Source organism: Notolabrus celidotus, chromosome 17 (genome assembly GCF_009762535.1).
Source record: "Notolabrus celidotus isolate fNotCel1 chromosome 17, fNotCel1.pri, whole genome shotgun sequence".
NCBI lineage: Eukaryota > Metazoa > Chordata > Actinopteri > Labriformes > Labridae > Notolabrus > Notolabrus celidotus.
Genome location: NC_048288.1, coordinates 4,677,891 through 4,702,093, shown reverse-complemented (window position 1 = coordinate 4,702,093; position 24,203 = coordinate 4,677,891). Strand labels below are relative to the sequence as shown.

At 45.5% G+C, this 24,203-nt stretch overlaps 1 protein-coding gene across 1 annotated transcript in view; it reads right to left on the bottom strand.

The window, feature by feature from the left end:
- Positions 1–22,628, bottom strand: part of zfhx4 (zinc finger homeobox 4) — a 79,607-nt gene extending 56,979 nt beyond the window's left edge. Inside the window, exons 1-2 of the mRNA XM_034707061.1 lie at positions 22,224–22,628; positions 121–2,641 (exon numbers count right to left, since the gene is read on the bottom strand). Of these exons, the coding sequence (XP_034562952.1) occupies positions 121–2,595 (2,475 nt within the window). The 5' untranslated portion in view covers positions 2,596–2,641; positions 22,224–22,628. The remainder of the gene's footprint in view (positions 1–120; positions 2,642–22,223) is intronic.
- Positions 22,629–24,203: the final 1,575 nt, after the last annotated feature.

The following is a 24,203-nucleotide window of genomic DNA, read 5'->3' as shown; positions in this document are numbered from 1 at the left end:
TAAAGGTTGGTTCATGAACCCAACATAATGAAAAGTGTTTAAAAACAAGGCAGTTTAAATTGGTCTGTATCGAAAAGATAAAACAGACAGAGACAAAAGGAACCAATAAGACGAACAGACCTCGCAGCGGAAAGGCTTGTATCCACAGGTATAGCTTTCACCCCTGGCTAGACGAGGATGAGGCTGTCCTGTGCGGCAGTATGCACAAGATCCACCGGACTCTGGATGTTTCTCCTTCATGTGTGCATCGAGTGTCTGCTGGTACTTGTAATGCCAGTTACACTTGGGACACTTCAGCGTCTTGCAGGAGTTGCGTGAATGCATCATCGTCATATGCCCTCCCAGGGACCGTGAAGATCCCAAGACTGTGTCACACTTGGGGCACTCCACCCCACTACCTGGGGACCCTTCACCTGGGCCAGGGGTACCAGGTGTCCCTGGAGTCCCAGGCGTACTAGGATTTCCGATGTGTTGATGCAGAGGTCCAGGGCTTTCATCATCTCTGCGCAACATCATCATGTCAAGGGGGTGGCAGGATGGTGATGACCCATCCCGTCCTGTTAGGGCTTCACTGGTTGAGTCGTTGCTGCTCTCCCGCTCTCTGGCAGCTGCCAGGGCTGTGGATAGGCGGCTTTTCTCCAACTCCAGCTTCTCACATATAGGCAGGGAGGAGGAGGAGGTGGACGCAGGGCCTTTACTGTCACTGTTAAACTTTAGCACACTGTTGGAAAGGGGGGAAATACTTTGGTTTAAGAGAGGGAAATCTTTGCTACTGGTGCTGTCGGCCCGCTGGCCTGTCATCGCCATGGTCATGGCCCGTTCCTCCTCCTCATCTACCTCCATTTCTACTCCACCACCATTGGAGTAAGCATCCTCATCCTGCTCAGGACTTTCTCCTCCCACTGCACCGGGCTCCCGCTTGATGGGCGGGTACTGGCTCAGGTCCGGCCCATTGGGTTGCAAAGTGCATGTGTCCCTAACGTGGCCCTTGCAGTCACTATCAGAGTTCTGACCTTCCAGGTTGCCACCAGTGGCAGCAGCAGCAGAACTCCCGCTGGGGGTTCTGTGGGCACCAGCCCCTCCCCCGAGGTTTGGGTTGGTCTCAGCCTTTGGCATGGTTTGGGTTCTGGGGGTTTGGTCATTGGAGGAGCTGCTGGCACTGCCCTTCAGGAAAGCAAAACCTGCCTGAAGGGAATCGGCACTCTCCCCACTACTGTGGAAAGCGTTCCATAAGCTGCGAAGCCCCGTGTCTGGCCCTAGGAAGTTGGCAGGTGTGGGATAGTGGGGTAGCACAGAGGTTGGGGGGGTTTTTGGTTCCAGAAAGCTTATAAGAGGTTCTTTGTCCTTGCCGATGCCCTGGATGATGGCGGAGACGTGCTTGTTGCTCAGCAGCTTTTGCTCCTGATCATTCAGGGTCATACGGTGGTCATGGACAGCATGTGTCACGAAGGAACGGCTGTAGCCAAAAGACAGCTTGCACAGGAAACACATCAGCACAGGCTTCCGCCGCCCATCGGCTACACAGCCCTCAAACTTGGACAAGTCCACATTGTTGGGGACATCTTTGGACACACAGGAGTTTTTGGCTGCACCATCCGCCGTCAGATAGTCTTTGTCATTCTTGTGGCGGAGGTCATAGACACGGAAACTGTGCAACACGGGACCAGCGCCCGCCAGCCCTCCAGCTGAGGTATTTGGGAAGGAGGGGTGGTCGGGCACTAGGGGTTTACCCCCCAGGGATGAGGCGATGTGGAAGGTGTTGATGATCTGGGGGTAGAAGGACATGGGTGCAGCGGGCTGCTCCAACCGCTCCCCCCCTGTGCTCTGGCCACTGCTGACCTGGGCATTGGGGAAAGTCTGGGGGGACAGCAGGCCCCTGAATGGGAGAGACCCAGAGAGCCCCCCCTGGTTGCCACGCTGCTCTTTGGAGTCCTCCAAGATGAAGGCAGAGCCATCAGGCTGGTAGATGATCTCGCTGCACATGTTCTCCACATCACTATCGTCATCCATCTCGCTGTTCATATCCCCGACTTCTGCAGCACCCGCCTCACGCTCTCCTTCGTCTTCACTCTCCTCTCCTACCATCCCTTCAACCTCCTCACTCTCTTCGTGACCTCCAGCGGTAGGCAGGCGGGCGTTGGGGCAGTGGTGCTCCATGTATTTTTGTAAACTGGAGAAGGAACTAGAACATTCGTTGCAGGGGATCTCCTTTGCCGGTGCCACGGGTGACGTGGCAGGGGCAGAACAGTCCGAACCCAAAGCTGCTCCTCCTCCTCCTCCTCCTGGTAAAGTCCCAGTAACACTCCCTTTGTTACCAGAATTAAAGCTTTCTTTCCGACTCTGTTCAGTAACAGGGTCGGTGGTTGCACTGACAGTGGTGGGGGTAGCAGTGGACCTCAGTGGGCTCACTGCAGGCTCTCCGTGGCCATTCTCCGGCTCTCCAGTGGCGGCAGGTGACGACTGGTTGTTGTTGGTGTTGACGACACTGGACTCCATGGCAATGACGGAGTTGTCCTCAGCAGCAGCGTCCAGCCTCTGGCCACCATGTTCTTGCTGCCGTGATGACACCATAGGGGGAGAGTCACAAGTTGCCATGACGACCACTACATAGGGATCTCATCTCATCCAGCGTAACAGGGACCTGAGTTTGGAAGCAGAAGGACAACCGAGATTTAGGATACGTGCAGATCTTTGCAGACTGTGATTGCTTGATATAACGTCAGAAATAGAACATCCTTCAATAAAAGTTCTGTCTCTCTTTGGGGCCAGGAAAACTTGAAGCTTGAAAACGGCGCAAATTAGCCATAAATGAATCAAGCAGCTTCCACGTCAGCAAGCAGTGGGGAACTTTATAGGAATAACCCAATTGTCTAGTGATCAGACCCTTTGATCGGAGCCCTAAAGTGCAATATCTGTTTGGTCTTGTGTGCGTAAATTCAGTATTGAAGATTATGATGTCAGGCTTGGGGTAGCTGAGGCCAAAATAACAGAACTCATCAATCAAGTTCACCAAATAATTTATACACAGGAGTCAGTGCCTTTCTTTGAGAAGAGAAGTGGACTGGAGTTTGAGGAGTCTTCATTCATTAGCCGTAATCAGTCTTGGCATGTTCTTACAAGTCAGGACTTGCTAATTAGGCTGCAGGTATTAACCAATTAATGCCCCGAAGGTATGAGTAGGAGTGTGTGAACAAGGGAAGTAAAGAACTGTATGTTGTCATGCAGGTTAGTTTGACTGTGCTTGAGCACATGACGAGTAGTTGTTGGTGAATTTTCTCTACAGGGTTTCAGATGCAGGAAAAAATCTGATAATTTGGGATAATAACTTTAAGAAAATATTCTTATGCAAGATTAATACAAGGAAGTAAAAAGTGGAGAGAGAGAGAGAGAGAGAGAGAGAGAGAGAGGGAGAGAAAAGAGAGAGGGAACAAGCTTCCCTGAGGAATGATGTTTGGAATACCAGCGAGATGTTATCAATCCTGGGAGGCTGCCCATCTCTCAACCCCTCACTACTTCAATATAGCTGCTTTTCACAACAAGTCACCAATGCAAAGGCACACACACACACACACACACAAACACACACACACAATGGAGAAAAAACTACCTAACCCACTAACACACACGCTTTCTAATCAAAGCCATTATGTCTCATCACCTGAAGAGATCAAGAAGAAACTACTAAGACTAAGCCATAAGGAGAGGAAACGAGAAGCAGGCTTTGCTTTTAGAACAAACAGTTTTCTTGCTCAGCTAAATGCAACAAATGAGAACTAGTTGTTCATGCCAGTGTTTTTTTTTCTCTTGATACAGTACCAGCGCCTTTCAGATGGATGCGTGTAAATGAGCTGGCATTAAAAGAAAGCTTTAAAGAGCCATGTTAACCTTTAACCCAATCCACCTGCTGCTTAATTCTCCCTCTCTTCTCCCTACACTCCCTCTCTCTCACAACAAAGCTACAAAGCAATTAGAGGATTAATCCGCAACAATCCAGGGCTAAACAAAGCCAGTGGGAGAGACAGTAAAAGCGTGAGGAATGAAATCAAACATGTGTGTGAGTATGTTCGAGGGTGCGTGTGTGTGCACGCGCTATAATCAGGTCTAATCTGACATATCCCGGAGATGATTCCATGGAGACTAGTGATAGATTAAAAGAGAGAGAAATTATGTTTTCCCTCTCTCTGTGTCTCACTCAGTTTATGCATCTCTATTCATAAGATTAAGAAGAATTCAGAAGGAGCAGTAGATTATTTTTTGGTGCTTATCTGTTTGGCATGCATGTGGGGGGAGATTTATGATATTTTTACAAAATCACAACAGATATAAGGTTCCTCAACATACGTTTGTATAGTTGGGATGTCACTGAGAAAAGCAGAGTCCAAGATTAGTTCAGTGAAACACTCAGTTGTGCCTTAACGGAGGGAAAAATGCAAAGAAGACACATACCTATACACTAAAACAATAACATCTGCATTCCTCACTTAACACGCCATGTATGCCTCAAGAAAGAACAACATACACCGAACAAGTTCAACCACAAAGATACGTCTTATTAGTTTTTAAAATAATGTTTTCCCTGACAGTAAAAAAGAAACAGTGAATTTGGTAGTTGTGGAAATAAACGTTTGCCTAAAATAAAAGCTTTTCACACCCACCTGCATCACAGCTCATTCAGATATACAGTACACATAAATCTCCAATTACTCTCACCTAGCTCCAAAACAACTTACTTAGCTCGTTCCTCCACTCAAACATATACATATTTCATTTTTTTCCACCAGTGTCCCTCTCACCGAGCCTGGTGTTAAATGTGATTGAGGGTAAAGCTGTTCAGAAGCAGTGGGTTTGAGAGCCTAATGCGACACATACGACAGGATTTACTACTTGTCAGTGGTGTCATTTCGCTGCTTATTTCATTGGGGAGCAACCCGTTTGAATTGTAGCTCGGACATAAAACACTGCGGGTTTATGAATTATGCATCTCCTAACACTTTAAGTATGGAATTATGTCTTATGGGTAAGCCAATGTGTTAAGCACTTGGCACTGACATATCACCCTTATTGCTAACAGGTTAGCAGCTGTTTACACGTGTGTCGACTGCCAACAATAACGTGCCTGTCCATTATTTTGTTATCCAAGGTTGTAATTGAAGCCATTATTTGTCAAAGCAACAGAGTTCTGACAGACAAATTAACACTATAAGGTTAATGCTCCATGTTGGGATATTTTGGCTGCTTTTTATTAGCTTTTTGAAATTTATCTTCATCAATACTTGACAAAAATGTGCAAATACGTGGCAGATGTGGCAAGCCAGATAAACACAAGTTTTAACTGCACTTAAAGAGAGATTAATGACTACTCTGCAAAATGAGTGTCTTAATATTAGACCCTCGTGTGACAGACCTTAGCTTAAAAGAGTAATATGCTTTACTGCAGACTAGTGTAGGCGCTTGTAGTCCTCCTGATCCATCTAGCATGTGCTGATTTAACATAGATGGACAGAAAATACTGAGATGTCTGGTCTTGCTATCAGGTGAATAGAATATCCTCCTGATGTACCTTTCTGAGCTTAAAGGGACAATTTGGACACCAAACATTTTTAGACGTGCGTGGATCAATAAAGGAAGTTGTTATAAGCTTTATAAAAGCTGATTACTGGACAGTGAAAGTTATCTGCTCTGCGTCTTTTTTGTTTTCCTTCATTTCCCAAGCCTTGCACCTTTCACAGCAGTAGTGCCCACTGCTGCTTCTTTTAAGGCGGATCATGTTACCGAGAGCTAAGAAGCCCCCACCCTGTCTTCCTTCGCTCTGCTAACCAACCACACAACTTTCAGGAGCGATCTACAGATACACTGAGAGAGAGAGAGAGAGAGAGAGAGAGAGAGAGAGAGAGAGAGAGAGAGAGAGAGAGAGAGAGAAACCAACAATGAAGGCAAGGTTTTTCCTCACACAGAAAAAAATAGTCCCCTTCTTTTAACCAGAGAACAAAAGAGATGGCCTGAGCTGCTCCCACCTCTGTTTTTTAATTAAGCATGTCCCTTTGCTTTCACGCACATGCACACTGACACAGGTTGACACACACGCAAACACACACATATACACTAAGGTAATTAAAGTGGCAGATCAGATCCAGTGAGAGGCAAATAATAGGCCAGGAATGCCTGGTTTGGACACTGCTAGTTCTGAGGGGAGAAAAGGGGCTTGGAGACTCCTATGAGGCCTATTGTTTTTCTCCCCCCTCCTCCCCTTCTCTCCCTTCTCTCTCCTCTATCCCTCCATCTGCTTTTCAGTAGCTCTGTGAGAGACAGAGCAGCAGTCTAGAGCAGGGGATTTCTCCACCTTTTTTTCATATTTCCCACTCCCCCCTCCTCCTCTCTGAGTTCCACTTTTTCTTGGAAAAGTCCGGCTCTTCTTTAAATTCAAACATGCAGTGTGAAGCTAACATATAGGCTGAACCCAATGACAAACAGTGTGTTCAGTTCTAATTAATATGCTTGTACTTCATGAGATGTCCCGAAGTGTCCACAGAGGAGAGCTTAAGTGCTGAACTTTTGTTGATGTCAGCGTCTCCTCCTGCTCTTGTTCAGTAAAATGCCAAACCTGTAATTGCAGTGTCGCCACATTGTCATCAGTGTTTACTCTTGGATCTGTTAGGTTCAGTTTCATCACTAGCTGTCTGATATTTTAATGCAAGTACAGACAGCGCTGTTAAAACTTCTGTGAATATTTATAAGAGCTGTAAACACTGGAGTTAGTACGATCTGAGATTTGAAATGTGGAGCTCTAAAACACTTTTTCTCTGTTTTGGCACATACCTTTGTGAGCACAGCTAATAACTGGAGAAATTTAATCCAGAATGGATTTTTGAGGTGACCCGTCTAAGCTGGCAAAGTCAAACAACAAAGTCAGAAGACAGCGTGAGACTTTGTGTCCATTCCTTGAGGTCTTCTCGAAGGTCATCCCTCTCCCGGCATGTGTCCCCTCGCTCTAACACCAAATCTTCTATCAAAATGTCACCCAGCGTTAGCAAAAGACAAAGGCGAAGGGCACTGTGAAAGCCCCTGCATCCATCTCCCACTGTCAGCGCCATGAATAGGCCTACTCGGGTCTAATTAGACCTGTTTATTTGTTGCCATGCAGAAACGGAGGGATGAAAAACGAAGTGGATGAGGAAAGAGGAGGTGGGGAATTATCTCCTTCCTCACAATGCGAGAGGAGCTTCGACAGCCTTCAAAGAGTGCCGACACATGCATGCGCAAACACATATGCACACATGCACGCAATCACAGAAGAGGGCCTAATGCTCTCTATTTAAAGTCTTAAAAGAAAGGACAGAGGGAGAAAATTGCAAAAGGATGAGAGAGGGGGGGAGGGCTTTTGCGTGACCAAGTGTTTTTTGTCTTCTCTGCTTCTTAACCTCACAAAGGGATTTTCATGCAGGCCTTGTTTGTTGCCTGGAGGTGTAATATTAGATGCTAGATGCAGCAGATCTCCCTCATAACCCCCCCTTTACACCCTGCTCAGTCCGCCTGTCCTCTTACCTCTGAGCAAAGGCCTTCATTACCAAAAGACACCTTATCATTATTGCAAGGCGCGGCCCAGACACCTAGAGCAAACACAGCTCTGTTTAGCACAGGAATCTTGTTCGACAAATTACCTGCTCCGCAAAAATGCCTTTTAGCAAATCAAATTCAAAATGATTCCTACATGAGCGATGATCTCAGACAGACGAAGGAAACACAAGACTGAAAAATATTTAGCAGAGGAGGGGGGGAACAGGATAATGAGGAGAAATCTAGAGGACGGAAGTGGGATTTCTTTCCTTGTCCTGAAGCAGGTATGCAGCTTCTATCCCTCAGGTTGATGACAGGTAAATTAGTCTCATTGGTTGCTCAGGTAACATACACCCGACTGCCCACAGGCCTCTACCTGATATTCATTGTTAGAGAGAAAATTATCTGAGTAACATTGCAGAAAAACCTGCAACATGTGTCATGAGACCGTCATAGGAAACAACTATAGTAGAGAGTGCAAAAACAAACTTGGCAACCAGGTGAGAACGACTAGTGAACCCAGCGGCCATGTTTTTTAACCCTCCAACAGCAACAAAAGAATCATATCACTCAACCAACGGGCAGGTCTTCTAATCTGATTCAGGATCAGATTACACCAGCCCCTATCCAAACTTCAGTCAGGATGAGGTGAAAACATTCATCATGTGATCCCGTCGTTGCTCGGAGGCAAAGACATGCAGATATCTTATTAAGTTCAGAGCCCAGTTGCATGTTTGTCCTTTGTGCAAGTCAAGTCAGTGTTTATCAGCTGCTTGTACAGTTTTATAGAGACAGAATGTAATGGGTTCAAGGCAGCTTTGGTAGGATTTAACATTTCTACAAATGGACTTTGGTCCAGTCTAAATATATGCACAAGTCTTGCGCCTTTGAAGAGGCGATATTTCAAACTAAACTCAAACTGAAACATGAAAATAAACAGTCAGACACCGCCGGGTCACAGTCACCACTTACTGCCCTTTGCTAAAGATTTTTCTTGCATCAAAGGCGAAGGCAATCTACATAGCTAATGCCTCCATTTTTTTTCTTCCACAAACTCCAAACAGCCAAGACTGAAGGGAGAGAAAAAAATGGGGATTTTTCTTTCGCCGGCAATCTGGAAACACTCTCTACTTAATTAGGGTTGATTGGAAATGAACCGCACAAACAAAGGGCAGCCTATGCCCCGACTATTATGAGCGTGCATGCGTGCGTACACGTGCACAGGGGGGTACTCTAACCACCTTTAGAAGCTCATGCTGGTAGGAACTCTTCTCTTCCAGACTCTTCCCCTCGCTTTCTCTTTACCCCCTCCACCTCTTCACCCCCTCCAGATTAAGGGAATCCACCGCCAAAGAATGTGTGACGACCTCCACTGCCACGGAGCAAAACTTCCAGCCCCCGACGCCACAAAAGGCAAGAAGGTAATTAAGTTTGAAAGAATAGAAGGACTGCCACAAACAATGCGCCAGTGTCCATGGGGAGGGATTGGAGAGTGTGTGTGTGTGCGTGTATTTGTGTGTGTGTGTGTGTGTGTGTGTGTGTGTGTGTGTGTGTGTGTGTGTGTGTGTGTGTGTATGTTAGGGAGGTGGGGGTGAGGCAGAAAAGCCATTAACATTCAGTGGCCGGGTGAGAGAGAGGAAGGAGGGCAAAGGGGAAGTGAGGATGGCATTCTCTCTCTCTCTGTGCTTCTCCCTGTCTTTCTCTCTCGCAGCACGACTTGTCTGTTCATTCTTTTTATTTATCTCTCCTCTTTTATTTTCCTCACATCTGGTTTGGACCCTCTCCCCTCCCAAAGTGCCCTCCCAAATCACCCCTCAGTACACTGCCAAGACTCTCCAATGCTCTTTTTGGCCCCTTTGCTGTTCCGTGTTGTTGCTCTCGATGTGAGGGGTGCCCCCCTACAGACAACACACACACTAATGCACTCACACACACACACACACACACACACACACACACACACACACACACACACACACACACACACACACACACACACATACACACACACACACAACTTTATCCCCAACTCTTGATCTGTGTTTTGCAAGGCTAAGTTTGGCACTTTGCATACGCTGAAGCTTGAGGACCAAACTCGCAAACACTGCTACACACACACACACACACACACTAACACATTTCTATTGGTTACCACCTGAGACTGCTAACAGCTAACCAGATTAGCACCGTACACACGCAAATTCACACACACAGCATACAAACACAAAACACACACAGGGTGCTTTCATCTTTTTTGCCACATCTCCAGCAAAGCAGTTTAACTCAATTAGTGAAGAATGTAATTTTATTTACAGACTCCCAAGTAACTCACAACACACACACACACACACACACACACACACACACACACACACACACACACACACACACACACATACACACACCGAAAGACTCACACAGTGTAAGCAAACTGTCCCTCTCCCACGTGGTTGCAGCTAAGAAAGAAGTATTCATTGCTCTTTGCATGTGTGTCAGTCGGCGAGTGTGTGAGTGTGTGAGTGAGTGTGCATGTGAGCTCGGACAGTGGAAAAGATCATGAGACACATTTACGTCAGATGAGTGAATCAGACAAACCACCACTAATTTCAATGAGGGGTTCTTTTGAACGGAGAGGGAGGGTGAGAAGTTAAAAGTCAGGGAGAGGCAGACAGAGGAGACAATAGGTGAAATAAAGAAAAACCTTTGTGTGTGTGTTTGTTTGTGTGTGTGTGTTTGTGTGTGTGTTTGCACATCTTCTGTCCACACGGGCGAGGAAAGCAAGTCCCCTACTAATTGCGTTTTTTTGGTGTTATGTGTTTAGTAATCTGCCTCTCTTTGTCTCTGCATCTCACCAGAGACATGGATTAGTGCTAAAATGATGACTGCTTAATCCTTGATTTCCCTGTGCTAAATAAATATTAATCTAGCCTGCTCATCATGCTCTTGTAAGGTACAACATACACAATATGAAAGGGCTTAGAAGTTACATAAATCGCAGCCTTATCCTTTGGAATGAGGCAAAAGCAATGAGACCATGCACACTAGCAAACACACACACACACACACACAGACACACACACACACACACACACCTCTGCTTGGAAATAACACTACAAGTTGAAGAGGTTGGCATGGTGGGATTATTTGTCAGGAGAAATTAATAATCCTGCTAAATACAAAGGCTAAAATAAATCTGGTTTAAAAAAAATGTGTGTTCTTTTCCGACACACACACACACACACAAACACACACACACACACACACACACAATTATACACCACCCCAGGAAAAAAACAACAAACACCACTCATTTGTGTTGATTCAGACTCCCTCTCTTTTCTCTCACTCGCCCTCTCAGCAGGTTTGTTTAGCAAAAATACTGCTGGGAACATGAAAAATGAAAGCTGCCATTGCTGGACTCTCTCTCACACACACACACACACACACACACACACACACACACACACACACACACACACACACACACACACACACACGCTTAAATTGACAAGGCCGTGGTAGCGCAGCGCAGAAGAGGTTAAGCAAACACTGTCCACGTCAGTCAAGGATAGCACACACTCACAGACAGACAGACACAGAGAGCAGTCTCTGACGCAGGCATTTCACATCCACCTGGCAAATATGAACGCCTGGTTACACTGTATCAGCTAGCATGAGGCTCCAATGCTACGCTAATTTTAAGCTAGATAACAGGATGCCTGTGAATCAACTGGTTGTGTATTCAAGCCTTTAAAAACAGCATGATATACCTTTAAAAATAGTAGCCTGAGATTAGAGACATGAAGTACTTTTCCAGCACTGGAATCAGTTTTGTAAGGCCAGCAACCTGCTGATATTTCCAAGTCTATTTTGGGGCATTACAAAGTCACTACTTGTGTCATAAAGTTAATTTCCTCTTATGAAAGTAGAAAATACTACAAATGTTTACCCTCTCTAAGTGTTAATAAAACAAAAAGCATGCTAGCAGTAGCCTGCAGCTACTAACAGGACAATACTGTATTAGCCATGCATGTTTGCAAAGCCTGTGGTTTCTGGCTGTGCCAAATGCTAGTTGTAACTCTATAATGATCTGAACAGGTAGGGACATCTTGTCTGCCCATTGTGTTAAAGTCAGCTGATTTATGAGTGCTTAACCTGTTCTTATCAGTCCAATTACACAGTCACATTCAAGAGAAGAAGAGAGGGGGACATCTGCTTTTACAGCTAACTGTAAGTATGCAGAAACACCTTGCTAATTGAAAAGACATTTCTTGGACGGACCGGCCAAACGTAACCAATGCAGTTGTTTTTCAGGGGTAACAATAAAGTTTAAAGTTCAAACCCTCCTGCTGTTTTCTAAAGATGGTACTCGACGGGACCCCGGCCCTGTTATTATCTTCATAAACATAATCATAGGGCAGGTATCCTGACTGACGCCACAAGCTATGTGCCCCTCACTTAAACATCTCCTGAGTACTTCTCCGACACGCCACAAAAAGACCATTAATGTCTCAGCAGGAAGAATGTGTGGGCCTTGCATAAGGAAAAAAACAGATGAACACTCATCTCGGGACAGTTGTGCACTGGGACATGTGCAAAGAACACACAAAACACAAGTGCACACATACCTTTTGGCTTTCCAAGAGCTGCAATACTCGTGACAGGTCTAATTTCTGGACCCAGGGAATTACTAATTAACTTAAGCTTTTGGCTCTCTATTTAATTAGAGAGGTCTCCAAATGAACTTTAGACCAAAGCCATTTGCTTTTTAAACAAACCCCCTTTTTCTGACAGCTGTTGCGAGTTTGCCCTGTTCTCACAAAAACCACAAGGAAGGCACAGTTGTTATTTGTGCCATCATCGGCTCTTTTCTGGTTACCGTGGGAGGGAGGGAAGAAAGAAAGAGAATTGAAGGGGGGGGGGGTTGGGGATGAGCGATGGAGTTGAAAAGTGTACGTTTTAATTGGATTTCACTACAAACAAACAACTGTCAGATGTAATTAGCGTGGTTTTAGATTAGCACCACAATATTCCTTTATCAAATAAACACCATGTCACGCAAATCCTGGGGCCGGCCCGCTGAGAGGGAACCGAGATGAAATGGACCCATTACCTTAGTGTTCGCTGCAGGAAATAACTGCTATTAGATACAAGTGACACAATAACGTGTTGAAATCTAACATGCAAGATAAAGTACCTCTCACTGTGAGCTCACTGTTAAATTATCAACGTGGAATGAAGGTCTCTTTCTGTCTTTTTTCTCTCTGCGTGTGAATGCATGTGTGTTGCACTGCTCTTAATGTGGCAACCAGGGGACCATGGAGGTCAATGACAAGGCAGCTGAAAACCAGAGTCAGCAATATCTCTCTCTCACACACACACATGCACTCAGGGATTATGCTTACAGCAAAGGAAGCCACATGCAAATACATGTAGCATGTATTTGAGTACAAAAGGGAGCATGTAATCTGCTTTTTAAATACAATGTCAGCTTTTACTTTTGCAATATAACCTTAAAGATATAAAGAGGAAGCCTAAAGGAACATGGGGCCATCCATCACCACGTCCTGACACTTGTTTAGGTATTAGGTCAAAAGAAGAGCTCCATTCTTCAGCCATACTTTGCTTTTTTAACAATTCCTCCAAAGCCCTCCTATATGTGCTCGTCTTAGCAGAGATGAAACACGGCAAAAATCTCCCCTCTTTATTTAGTCTACGGGCAGGGAGCTGATACATCAGTGAAACCGCTGACAAAACCGGCCTTGCTAATACCTACAATTTCATATACAAGAACATTCCTGCGCCTGTTCTGCTCTTCTTCTCTACTGTCACGGAAAAAGAGGAGTATTTTTTTCTCTCTTCTTAAAAGCAAATAATTAAAGATAATTCCAGGGCTGGTGCCAGGCCAGAGAAAAATAGAGGGATTGTGTTGGCTGGAGTCTCCTCAGGGGAGTTTTGGAGACACATGCTTGCTAGCTTGTCTGTATAGATCAGACTGAGGCCTCCATTAGGAAAGGAAATATTCTGTTTTTAAAGACTTTTAATCCATCACTTTACGGTCACGTATCTTCAGTGAGGAGGCCAGGTTTCAAATTTGAGACAGTTGAGATCATATATATGTTTTAATGACAGTAACTAGGTCAAAGTATTGTTAGTGTTCATAATAATAATAACAACAACAAGAATAATAGAATAATTGAGAAGGTCTCTGTGCAACTAGGGCTTAATTCTTTGGTAAATTCGTCTCATCTCTCATTACACTGTTTGTTTAAGCCCACAAGTCATGCATAATTAATTAGCCACTTATTCCCTGACGAGCCCTGCCAATGGCCTTGATATCCACATGCTATTGCCTTCAGGAATACTACATGCCAATCATGTTGCATGTGAGATTAACATGCATACACCGGCATGTGCAGACACACATATAACATACATATGGACACAAATATGATACAAGACTGGAGGAGCATGTATGTTTGATTTAACACAGATGTCCTGTTTTTGTTTTCTTTGCCATAAAGATTCATGTTACCACAGCACTCTCCCTCTTTCCTCCATTTTCCTGCAGGTCTATTAATGTGCATATGTCCTGTGACTGGGCTCTCTGCCTTCTTCAATCCCTGCCTTTGTCTCTGGCCAACAAGGAAGCGAATGCATCATTTGTCATGAGACGTCTTGTGCTATTGTGGTGCATCTTTTCTCAAACCTGGAGAAACTTAGTCATTCATCAACTTTTAGCTCCAAGCTTGTCTTTTTAACTTCTCTTTTGGTGAGGTAGTTGTGCATAGTTTTTCTGCTTGCCAATTTTTGCCGCTCTGAAAATACTTCTGAGAGCAATCAATGAAATGTGGCATATAACCTTTTGTACTGTGCGTAGTTCTGTTGGGAAGTAAGAGAGGTACAAGCCTTGAAAACAAAAGGCAGCTGAATGTTGTGTTAAATACACAAGAGGAGGACTTTGAGGCTCTCAAATGGACCTGAAGGGGTGGGAAAGTCCCTCGTGGAGTATAGAGGACACACAATGTCACAGTCTCAAAGGTAATAGCAGCAACGCAAAGAATTAAAATGAGGTTGCATATGCAAAGAAGTGCTGTGAAAGTTTAGAGTTTCTTTTAGCTCTCACATTGCCCAATCCCTGTTCTCCCCTTTCTACCTGACAAAAACCCAGAGCATCCAGAGATGCAAATGAAAGACGAGACAGAGAGCGCCAGAGAACATGACACAGAGACACTAACAGGGGAATCAGGGAGACAATATGAGCGAAAAAGTGAGGCCTCATTTTTTCAACAGCCTATTTTTTTTCACCTAAACCCGAATCTCAGCCACCCTCAGGGCCCACAGGACCTCAGATCAAACAGAGACAGTCCTCCAACACACGGCCCTGATTGTTCTTTCCCCACCCCGTACGAAAATCCCCCCACCCTCACTTTGAAACCAAAAGAATAAACATATTATTCTAAATGAAATACCCAGAGCCGTGTTTTTCCACGGCTAATATCCTGTACGAGATGGCTGATGCTAAATAGGCATGAGAGCCTGAGAACAGGACGGAGAGAAAAATCCCCCTCTTTTCTATTTTTCCCTGAAGAGATTGATGAAGGGCCTGGCGAGATGAGGGAGTGAGAGACGGACATAGAGCGAGAGAGGGGAAAAGAAAGAGAGAGAGAGAGAGAGAGGGTAACGCAATCCTGACTGGCGCAGGACCAACAGCAACAAAAACATTTAGATAACCGCGCTCAATAATGAACGATTTCAATGAGGACAAAAATTACATTTCCTACAGATAACATGCCCCCTTCCCATAACAGAGCCAGAAGAGCCCTGAAACCACGTCATGCTGGACAGGAGTATTATGTTAAGGGAGGGTTGTAGTAACTATATTAGTATCCTTTTACCCCGCCAGAGACAGCACTTCACTGGCTGTAAGGAGATAGAGTTGGCAGAGCTGAAAAAGAGTCCGGGAGAAATATGACAACTCGACTAGCTTCACTGGAAAAGCAACAAATCACTTCTCAAACCATCACTACCGGTAGCACAGCTCAAACGATTACCGATCTGCAACACACACACACTACAAGGGCCACTCAAAAATAACACTCCACGCACACATACAACCGAGGGATCGCTACAGCGCACTTGATCCTCGTGCAGGTCACAGCGAGAACACTGTCCCCACCTTTCCCATCCGCTAAGCACTCACTTCCTTTCATGCCAAAGTCTGTCAAGTTGTTGAGAGGGGAAGAGGCAAGAAAAAGAGGAGATATAGCGTGGAAAAAAAAGAGAGAGAGAGGGGAGTCTTTGTCCTCCTCCACTCAGCTCCAGCACGTTTCCTCCTCGGGTCCGGTTGGCATTAGCATATGAAAGGCGAGGGAAGGCGTGCAAAAGGTCAAAGAAAGAGGATCCTGTCCAATGAGAGACAACAAAAACAGGCCACACCGGCCTTTGTGGCGTTCATGTTCTCCACTACCCCAACCTCACGCCCCTCCCTCGACCCCCCTGGATCATTTCCATACGCCAGATGCAATAGCAATGATGACGGTTGATCATAAATTACTCAGAAAGTCGAGCCGGGTCAGATGGAAGTCACGGTGGCAATTTTAAGCTGCGTCACCATCCGGGTGCACCCTTCCTGCTGGTACAACCACATCTCTCTCTCTCTGTCTCACACACACACACACATAAAACACACCTGCCTTTAAAATACCACGGTTCCCTCTACTCAGACGATATCCAACCAAATCCTCGGCAAACATCTCAATAAAGAAAAATGTAAGAAGAGTGTAGTTTGATTTGATCCATGAAAGCCGCTCCCTTCCTTCCATGTAAATGCTACCTGAGCCACATCCATCCACTACATAATTGCACACTCCAGTGCTTTAGGGATGCAGTTTAGTGTATACATGGAGGCTTAAGAAGTCTCCACAGTCACTCTATTATCATACATATCGCCTCACATGACAGCTTCCATCTGCTGGCATCCGAACAAACAGCCAAAAAACACCAGCCCGGTGTTTCCGGGGTCCTCTCCAGCAAACACACTCCCCTACTGGCTAACAGCGGCCGCAGACAGAGGGGACTGTAGGGGATAGAGAGAGGGAGGGAGACAGAGAAGAGGGGTAGAGCATTTCATCTCTCTTTCATCTCTGTCACCCAGTCAAGCGTTCAATGCCCCATTCAGCGCCTGCCCAGCATTATGCAAAATAATGCTAATCCCCTTTCCCGTGCTTTCACACTTGTATAAACCGCCGTTCCTGCCTCTGAAAAGCAATTATATCAGTTTACGTTCCTGTCAAAAAACAGGATTAGCATGCAAGTACTAGTAGCACCAACCAGGCCCAATCTCTATCCACCTTTGGCTAGCAGGGAAGCACAGAAAATTAAATGTTTGTCCACCCTCCCCCTGAAAAAGAAAAGTCCTGCTGCTCGGTTGGGGGTAGCTATAAAGATGTGTTGTAATTAGATATTTGGATGGAGTGAAAAGAAGGGCTGCAAGTTTCAAAGGCAGAACTCCTTGTGCGTGTCACTTAGGCCCGAGCCTTTCTCTGCCAGAATCTCAGTCTTGTACAATAATCAAAAACAAATTCAGCTGTGTCGCTACACGCGGCCATATACCAGCCGCACAGTCCCGGCCTCTCTGTACAGACAGCAGTGTGTTACACATGTGACGCACACAACTGAACTGCTGTCGTCCCCTCAGACACATTGCCACCACATGCGCACAGCCTTGCCAATGCACGAGTGCACATGCAAACACACACACTGAGCAGACAAGGAAACATGGCAGAGTGTTTTTGAATATGCAAATGCTCGTACAAGCGGAACGTGTGTAAATAGGAGTCATTGTGCGCTGGTTTAATCTGGACAGTCGGGCCTCTCTCTCTACCCCTCTCATGTTTTTTGGGTGTGTGAGGGGTGGAGGGATGTACACCCGTCCTGACTGACGACAGATCAGGGGACATTAGTCAGCACAATTAGCCAGGTCGTCATGGCGACTAATGAAATTTGGCAAAGCGGCCAGGCAGAGACATAAATGAGCTAGCTGGTTATGTGCTAGCACAGGGGGCTGCCTGCCTGCCTGCCTGCCTGCCTGCCTGCCTGCCTGCCTGCCTGGCTGCTGGCTGGTTGCCTTACACACACCCATTATTCTCTTTTCTGCCGTGGTGGTACAATAGAGTCACTTGTATCTCAGCCGATACCCACCGGCGGTACAAGCTCTCCGCCTGACAATTTGCATATGTTAATATAATTAAGTGCTAATTACACTAAAACTCGCATATTCACAAGCACCCTCCCCGGGAGCGATGGAGGGGCTTGATCTCGTTCCAAGTCTTTAACCCTCCTCCGCCTCTCGCTCAGTGTGTGTGATAGAGAGAAAGTGTGTGTTAGCGGTGGTGCCCCAGGGCTGACAAAGGAAGCCCCCCCCCCTCCACTCCTCTCTCTCTCTCTGGGACATAATGCTGAGCTGCTGCGGACTTCTTAGCTTCTCCCCCTACAGGCCTCACCGAGCCAGAGGACCCTGACACTACTGCTGCAGCCCATCACCTCTAACACACACACTACAGAGCCCAAAGAAAAACACACCTTGATCTGAAATACTGTGAGAGCACTCTTTGCATCAAATGCTGCATCTTTTGAACAGTTGCATAATACATGTTGCATAAAACACTCTGAAAAAGTGCTAAAGAGAGATCCTGAAACAGACAACTTGGCCCATCTCTGTGAAATACGCGTAGAGCAGAAAAAGGTTGTGTTTATTTGTTTCTGGCTGCTTGGAAACCTAAAAGAGAAGAATTTAATTTCACTCTGACAATCCAACCACTCATGATGTGTGTGAGAAGAGCGCTGGATACGTTCAATGTCCTCAGAGTGGCTGACCAGAATGAGAGTAGCTATTTGAGCCATAGATAAGAGACAAAAAATCTACATGATTCCCCCCAGTGAGTATGTGTGTATGGACGTGAAAGTGTGTGTAGGCCTGCCGTTTTGATAATGGAGGACAGGCGGTTGTGCTTTTCACATCGTAATGGCCGTGAATCAGGGAGGAAGCCAAGCGGTCGTGCTACAATTAGAGCTCTTTTGTGCCTCTTCCTCTGTCTCTTTCTCCCCTCTTCTTTTTTTCCGTGTTTTCACTCGCTGACACTCTCCCTATCGAGGGGATGTTAAAACAGTCTCCTCTGCTCTGCTGCAAAAGCTGAATGAGGAAGAGGAGGGGGGGGTCAGACTGTGCTGCTGCTGCTGCTGCTGCTTCTGCTGCTGCTGCTGCTGCTGCTGGACACGCACGTACACACGCACCAGATGGTACAGGAAGGAGGATTAAATAAACACACATGCAGACACACACCTATTTGGCAGACGGACGCCTCCGCTGTGTGCACGGTGTCCCCCTAATGAATGTCTATGGGGAGTCAAAGGGTCCAAGCTCATTTAGTCGCCTCTCAATGAGATGCAGCATTATGACTATGGTAATACGCTCCTCCCTTCGCCAATAATCATACACAGGTCATTGTGTCAGAGTGATTCATTTCTATCACACACGTACGCCAGATGTTATTACGCAGGAGAGTAAATCTCCCCCCCATGCATGTCGATGGGCTTCCATGCAAAAAAGAAAGAAGGCGAAAGAGAGGAAGAAAAAAAATATATTGTTGTAGCAGTGCGGCGTGTAGTAAGCTATACTGTTCACCCAAGCATGACGGCTGGTAATGCAGGTTTGGATGTAGCTCTGAGTGTGTGTGTGTCTCTGAAAAGGGGGGGAGCTCCCCTCTGCTAATACCTGCTACTCGGATTACCACAGCGTCTTAAGTATTCAACCGGACTCATATTTTCTCTTTCAGCCTTTTTTAGCCAAATTGACTGTCTTTACAGTGTAAAGCAGCGATACAGCCCTCCTTACTAAAGGCCTATGGGGGATCCACGCAGAAGAAGAACATTAAAATGCAGCGATAGCCTTGTTGCAAAGCTCCTCTCTATTTCTTTCTCTCTCTCTCTCTCATTCTGCAGCAAAGGCTTCTAAATCATCCAGCCTCCTCTATTAGACGGGAGACTTATTGAGGTAGAAACCATAAAAAATGAAGAAGGGAAATTTAATCCCTGAAATATTGATTTGCACATTAATATCAGATAGGCAGAGGGCAATCTAGCCGGGTGGAAATGACACATTGTCGACCCCTAGGAGAGGCCCGAGCCAATCTTCTAGCTGCATGTGTCTTGGGCCTAGGAGTTATAGGACAGACTCAGCCCCCTGTCTCCTTCCCTCTCTCTCTCTCTCTCTCTCTCTCTCCTCCTCCTCCTCCTAGTACCCTCTCATCCCTTTGCCCCCCTCCTCCTCCTCCATCCGCACCCTTAATGAAGGCTGCAATGCTGAAAATGCATTAGCTTTTAATAATCAAGAAGCATTTTCAAGCCAACAGCTATTGTCCTCTCAGGGCTGTCTGCCCATCTCTCACACTATATGTTTTTTTATTATCCCTCTCCCTGACTGCTGCGGCTGGAATGAATGTTACAAGCTGCTTAACTAACATGCAGAGATACACACACACACACATATATAAACACACTCGCAGTCTTTGATAGTGCTAAGACAAGCCCGCACAGAAAAACAAAAAAACAAGAGGGCCTGGGCTTCTGCAAACACAAAACTATGGAAATATTCTCTCATTTGCAAGACAAGAAAAATAAAAACAGAGTGTGTTATTATGGAGTGAGACAATAGCATCATTAACTGATGAAATTCACTGCAATTAGACAGGATCATCTCCTCTCATAATTTCACTTTTGGGGTTTTTCTCATCAGGCCTATTTATGTAATGACACGTAGGATTTTATGCAGATGCAATTAAATCGAGTGATTGTATAAAAATCAATTCAGGGTTCATCATTTATTAATCTCTGAAATTAATCTGATATCACACACAGTTTACCTGACAGAAAACTGGCATGTTTGTATTTAATGTTAGTGTTTCATTTCAAATGTAGGTCTTTAAATTCATACACAATAATAAAGCTGAAATTAAAAAATGATAATAATGATCAAATTGATTTATTCTGATTATTAAAGCAGATGAGACGCTCCATATTCGCTGTTTGAGGTGATAAATGAAAATCCGTATTTTGTTGAAAAAGCTGTACTCTGTGTTTAAAATGCTGTCCTCGTACAATAATCTGGAGACATTTAAAAGTGTAACACACTGATGTGAGAGTCTAAATTTAAGGAGGGTATAAAGCCTCTGAAATCCATACGTAAAAAGCAGAAAAGCCGTGAATAAATAGAGACAGTCTTGTAAAAAGAGGTCGCCTGTCCTAAACACCGTCTCTCTACTCTTAGTACACCGCTACATACCCGGGTTGGAGACTGACTGGCCCCCTTGGCCCTGATGTTTTTGTTTTTTTTCCTCCTCCCGTGCGATCGATGTCCCCCTGTCACTGTCGCGTCCCAATCCGAGCCAAGTCTATCTACCTGGCTGAAAAAAACAGCCACGAGGGCGCAAAAATACCTGAGAAGCCCATCCTCTGCGTTCTGTCTGCTCTGAATTAATACACAACATCTTTTATCGACAACTCGAAGAAGATGTTTTAAGATGAATCGGTGGGAATTAAGAGAGGGACAATTTATGCAAGGAAATTATAAACCCACCGACGCGGATTGGGACTGAAAAAAAGGGACTTTAAGCTGGAATTGAAAATGAGTTCAAGACTAATAAAAACAACACAGTATGAGTTGTGGATATATCTTTGTTTTGAAAATGCCGGTGCTAGAGACAAAACAGGGGGACCCAGGAGTCGGCTGCCTGCAAAGGGACTCGCCGTGCTCTCAGCAGCCCAACGATCGCTCTCCCTCCTGGGCGACGCAGCCACCCACGCCTCGGTAAAGTGGGACTACTTTTTAAAGCGCAGCAGGTAAAGATGCGTGGACTACGATCGGAGACATGCACTTTACTGATGTAGTGAGGGATGAATAAAGGTTATTGTTGGACTATTACAAAGATATTCACTTCTGAATAGGACAGAGGGGATCGTGCCAGGAGTCTGATCGTGTCACTTCGGCCGTGGAAGGTGCATGAAACCCGGTAAAAACCCGGCTTAAAACGCAGTGTGCTTCCAAATGTGTCTAAAAATGAAATATCTTATGTTGGAGGAGTGAATTAAGGAGTCAGGAAGTGGGTGAAACCAGCGAGCCGGACCCCTCGCCTGGAAACATGCTCAGAGCGGACATGTCCGAGGGATCGGACTCCTGGAAAGGCAACACCACATCCGCAATGCAAAGCCACAAAAGGAGAGAAACGCTCGTCTCGTCTCGTTAGATCTACCGTGAAGAACTACTCAGTCTCCCTCTCCAGCATGTTTTCTCAGTAAGAATCGTATAAGTTTGCAAACGGCAGGTCTGGACGTGATATCCCTCTGTAGCAGCACGGACACATGCGTAAGAACGCCTCCGACCCTGTCAGCCGCTCGGTTCATTGGAGCCAAAGCGCCGGAGTTGCTCTAACATCCCGATATCCGCCTTTATTCTGGACTTAAAACAACCCAGCACCTGTTATCCAAACAGCCCCGATGTCAAAGATCCACCAGCGAGATAGATAATCGATACCCGACCCCTAAATTTAACACACACCCCAAACTACTCAATAAAAGTTAAAGGGAGAGGTGGAAAGGAAAAAAAAACTTACTTTCTTCCCCCTCCAAAGCCGTCACCTCCGCTTCTCTCTTTGCTCTGGCTTTTAAAACAGTCACATCCAGCGGCTTGCGTTAGTGGACAATCAAAACGTGGAAAAACAGGGAAAATTACAATAATCCTCCAACTTTATATTGGGAAAAGGGGTAAAACCACAAATGTCAAGCGCTTAGAGAGCTATCCCTTATTTTGGTTCCGGTGGCGGTGAAACGACGTGTCGACGGGCTGCCTCGCAGTTTCTCTTGTGGACGGGGGTCGGGAAACGGAGGAAAGGAAATGAAAATCCGATATGTCTTTATTCTGCTAATTATTATCGTTTTAGCCCTGTTTAAAAAAATGGCTGATTAAGTTGAGTGCGCATGTCTTTGTGTGTCTATTTCCCGATATGCACTCTGGGAATGGGTAGAGAGACAGAGAGAGAGAGAGGGCGAATGAGAGAGAGAGAGGGAGAGAGAGGGAGGGAGGGTGCAAAAGAGAGACGGAGAGGGAGGGAGAGAGAGGAGAGAAGTGTAATTAGTGAGTTGATCAACAGTCTTCACATTGCAAATGACGCGCACACGGAGCCCTGGCGGCCGCAGAGGTCTATGCGCGCAGAAAAATCCTTTTGTACGGTTTCTCTCCGAGGGCCAAATCACATGTAGAACAATGGACAAGCGCTTCCCGCATAAGCAAACATGCTGCACTCACTTCTGAGTACTTGAAAGAATTAATACATAGAAGTTATCTTTACTCTTTATTTTTATAAGTTTTCTGTCGTGACGCGCAAAATTCTCAAACGCACACTTCCTTTATTTTTCATGAAACGCAAATAAGGTTATTTATTTCAGAACATGATGCTCTTTTTTGTTTTGCATCAGCTTGATTTGGTTGATTATAACACCACAGGTGAGGATGCGCAAAGAGAAAAGTCTGCCTATTCCGAGAAATGTTAGAGCATACAGACACTTGTGCGAGTTTCTTTGAGGTTTGGAACAATTTATGAAAATGAATGTTAGAGTAGAACTTGGTGAATAACATTTGTATCATTAATTTGTATACAAAAAAAAGAAAAACACCTGAGAGAGAACAATAAAATGACAGAACCGTCTCGTGCAGTGCATGAAAACGGGCCTGCACAATGTGTAACATCATTTATATAAAAAGGCACACAAGCCATCTATACACATGTGCGTAATTTACGCCACACATGGATGCACGGTTTTGTGTTTTTTTATCGTATTTTCTAATAATGTCGTCGCTTTTTTCTTACAGAGAGGAGTCTGTATGTGATCTGTTGCAAATATGAAACATATAAACACTCAGGCTTAAAAGTCAAAGCCACGATGCATCCCAGTAATCCAGCACATGTTGGAAAGTCATCACTGCCCTTTCGGGACCACTAAGGCCCCGCGTGGGTTCAATAGAGCCAAACTGCAAAATCCAATACACGGTCAGGCTAAAAATCCCCTCTCTATTCAAAGCTCTATTCACTTGCCTTTACATTTAGTGTCCTTACAAAGTGCATCGCTCTGTTGGCCCTATAGCCTTTCAATGCAAACCGTTTACTGTGTGTTTCCCCCCCGGTTGCTTTAATAGTGGCTTTTGGGCAAGAGGAAGACTTTACACAGTCTCAATCGGGGAGAAAATCAAGAGATCTTGTTCGCCTTCATGGAAAAAATCGAAGCTGGGGGTGAATTGAACTGCATGAGCCGGGGCTTGGGATGTGATGATAAGGCTGCTGCTGGCAAGTGAACTACTAGGTCTACTTTGCAGCCACATTGACTGGACTGCACCCCGTACCAACTGGATCCTTCAGAAGCCAAGAGATCCGAGCCCGACCCGACCCGAGGCTGTTTATTCTGGGTTTAGAGAGGTCTCCAACAAAAAGGGGGGGTGGGTGGGTCGAGGTGAGGAACAGAGGCGTCACTTTTCACCCGGATCCAAGGCTCCTGCTGCTGCCGCTACTGCTGCTGCAGCTGCCTGCCTGTCCTCCAGG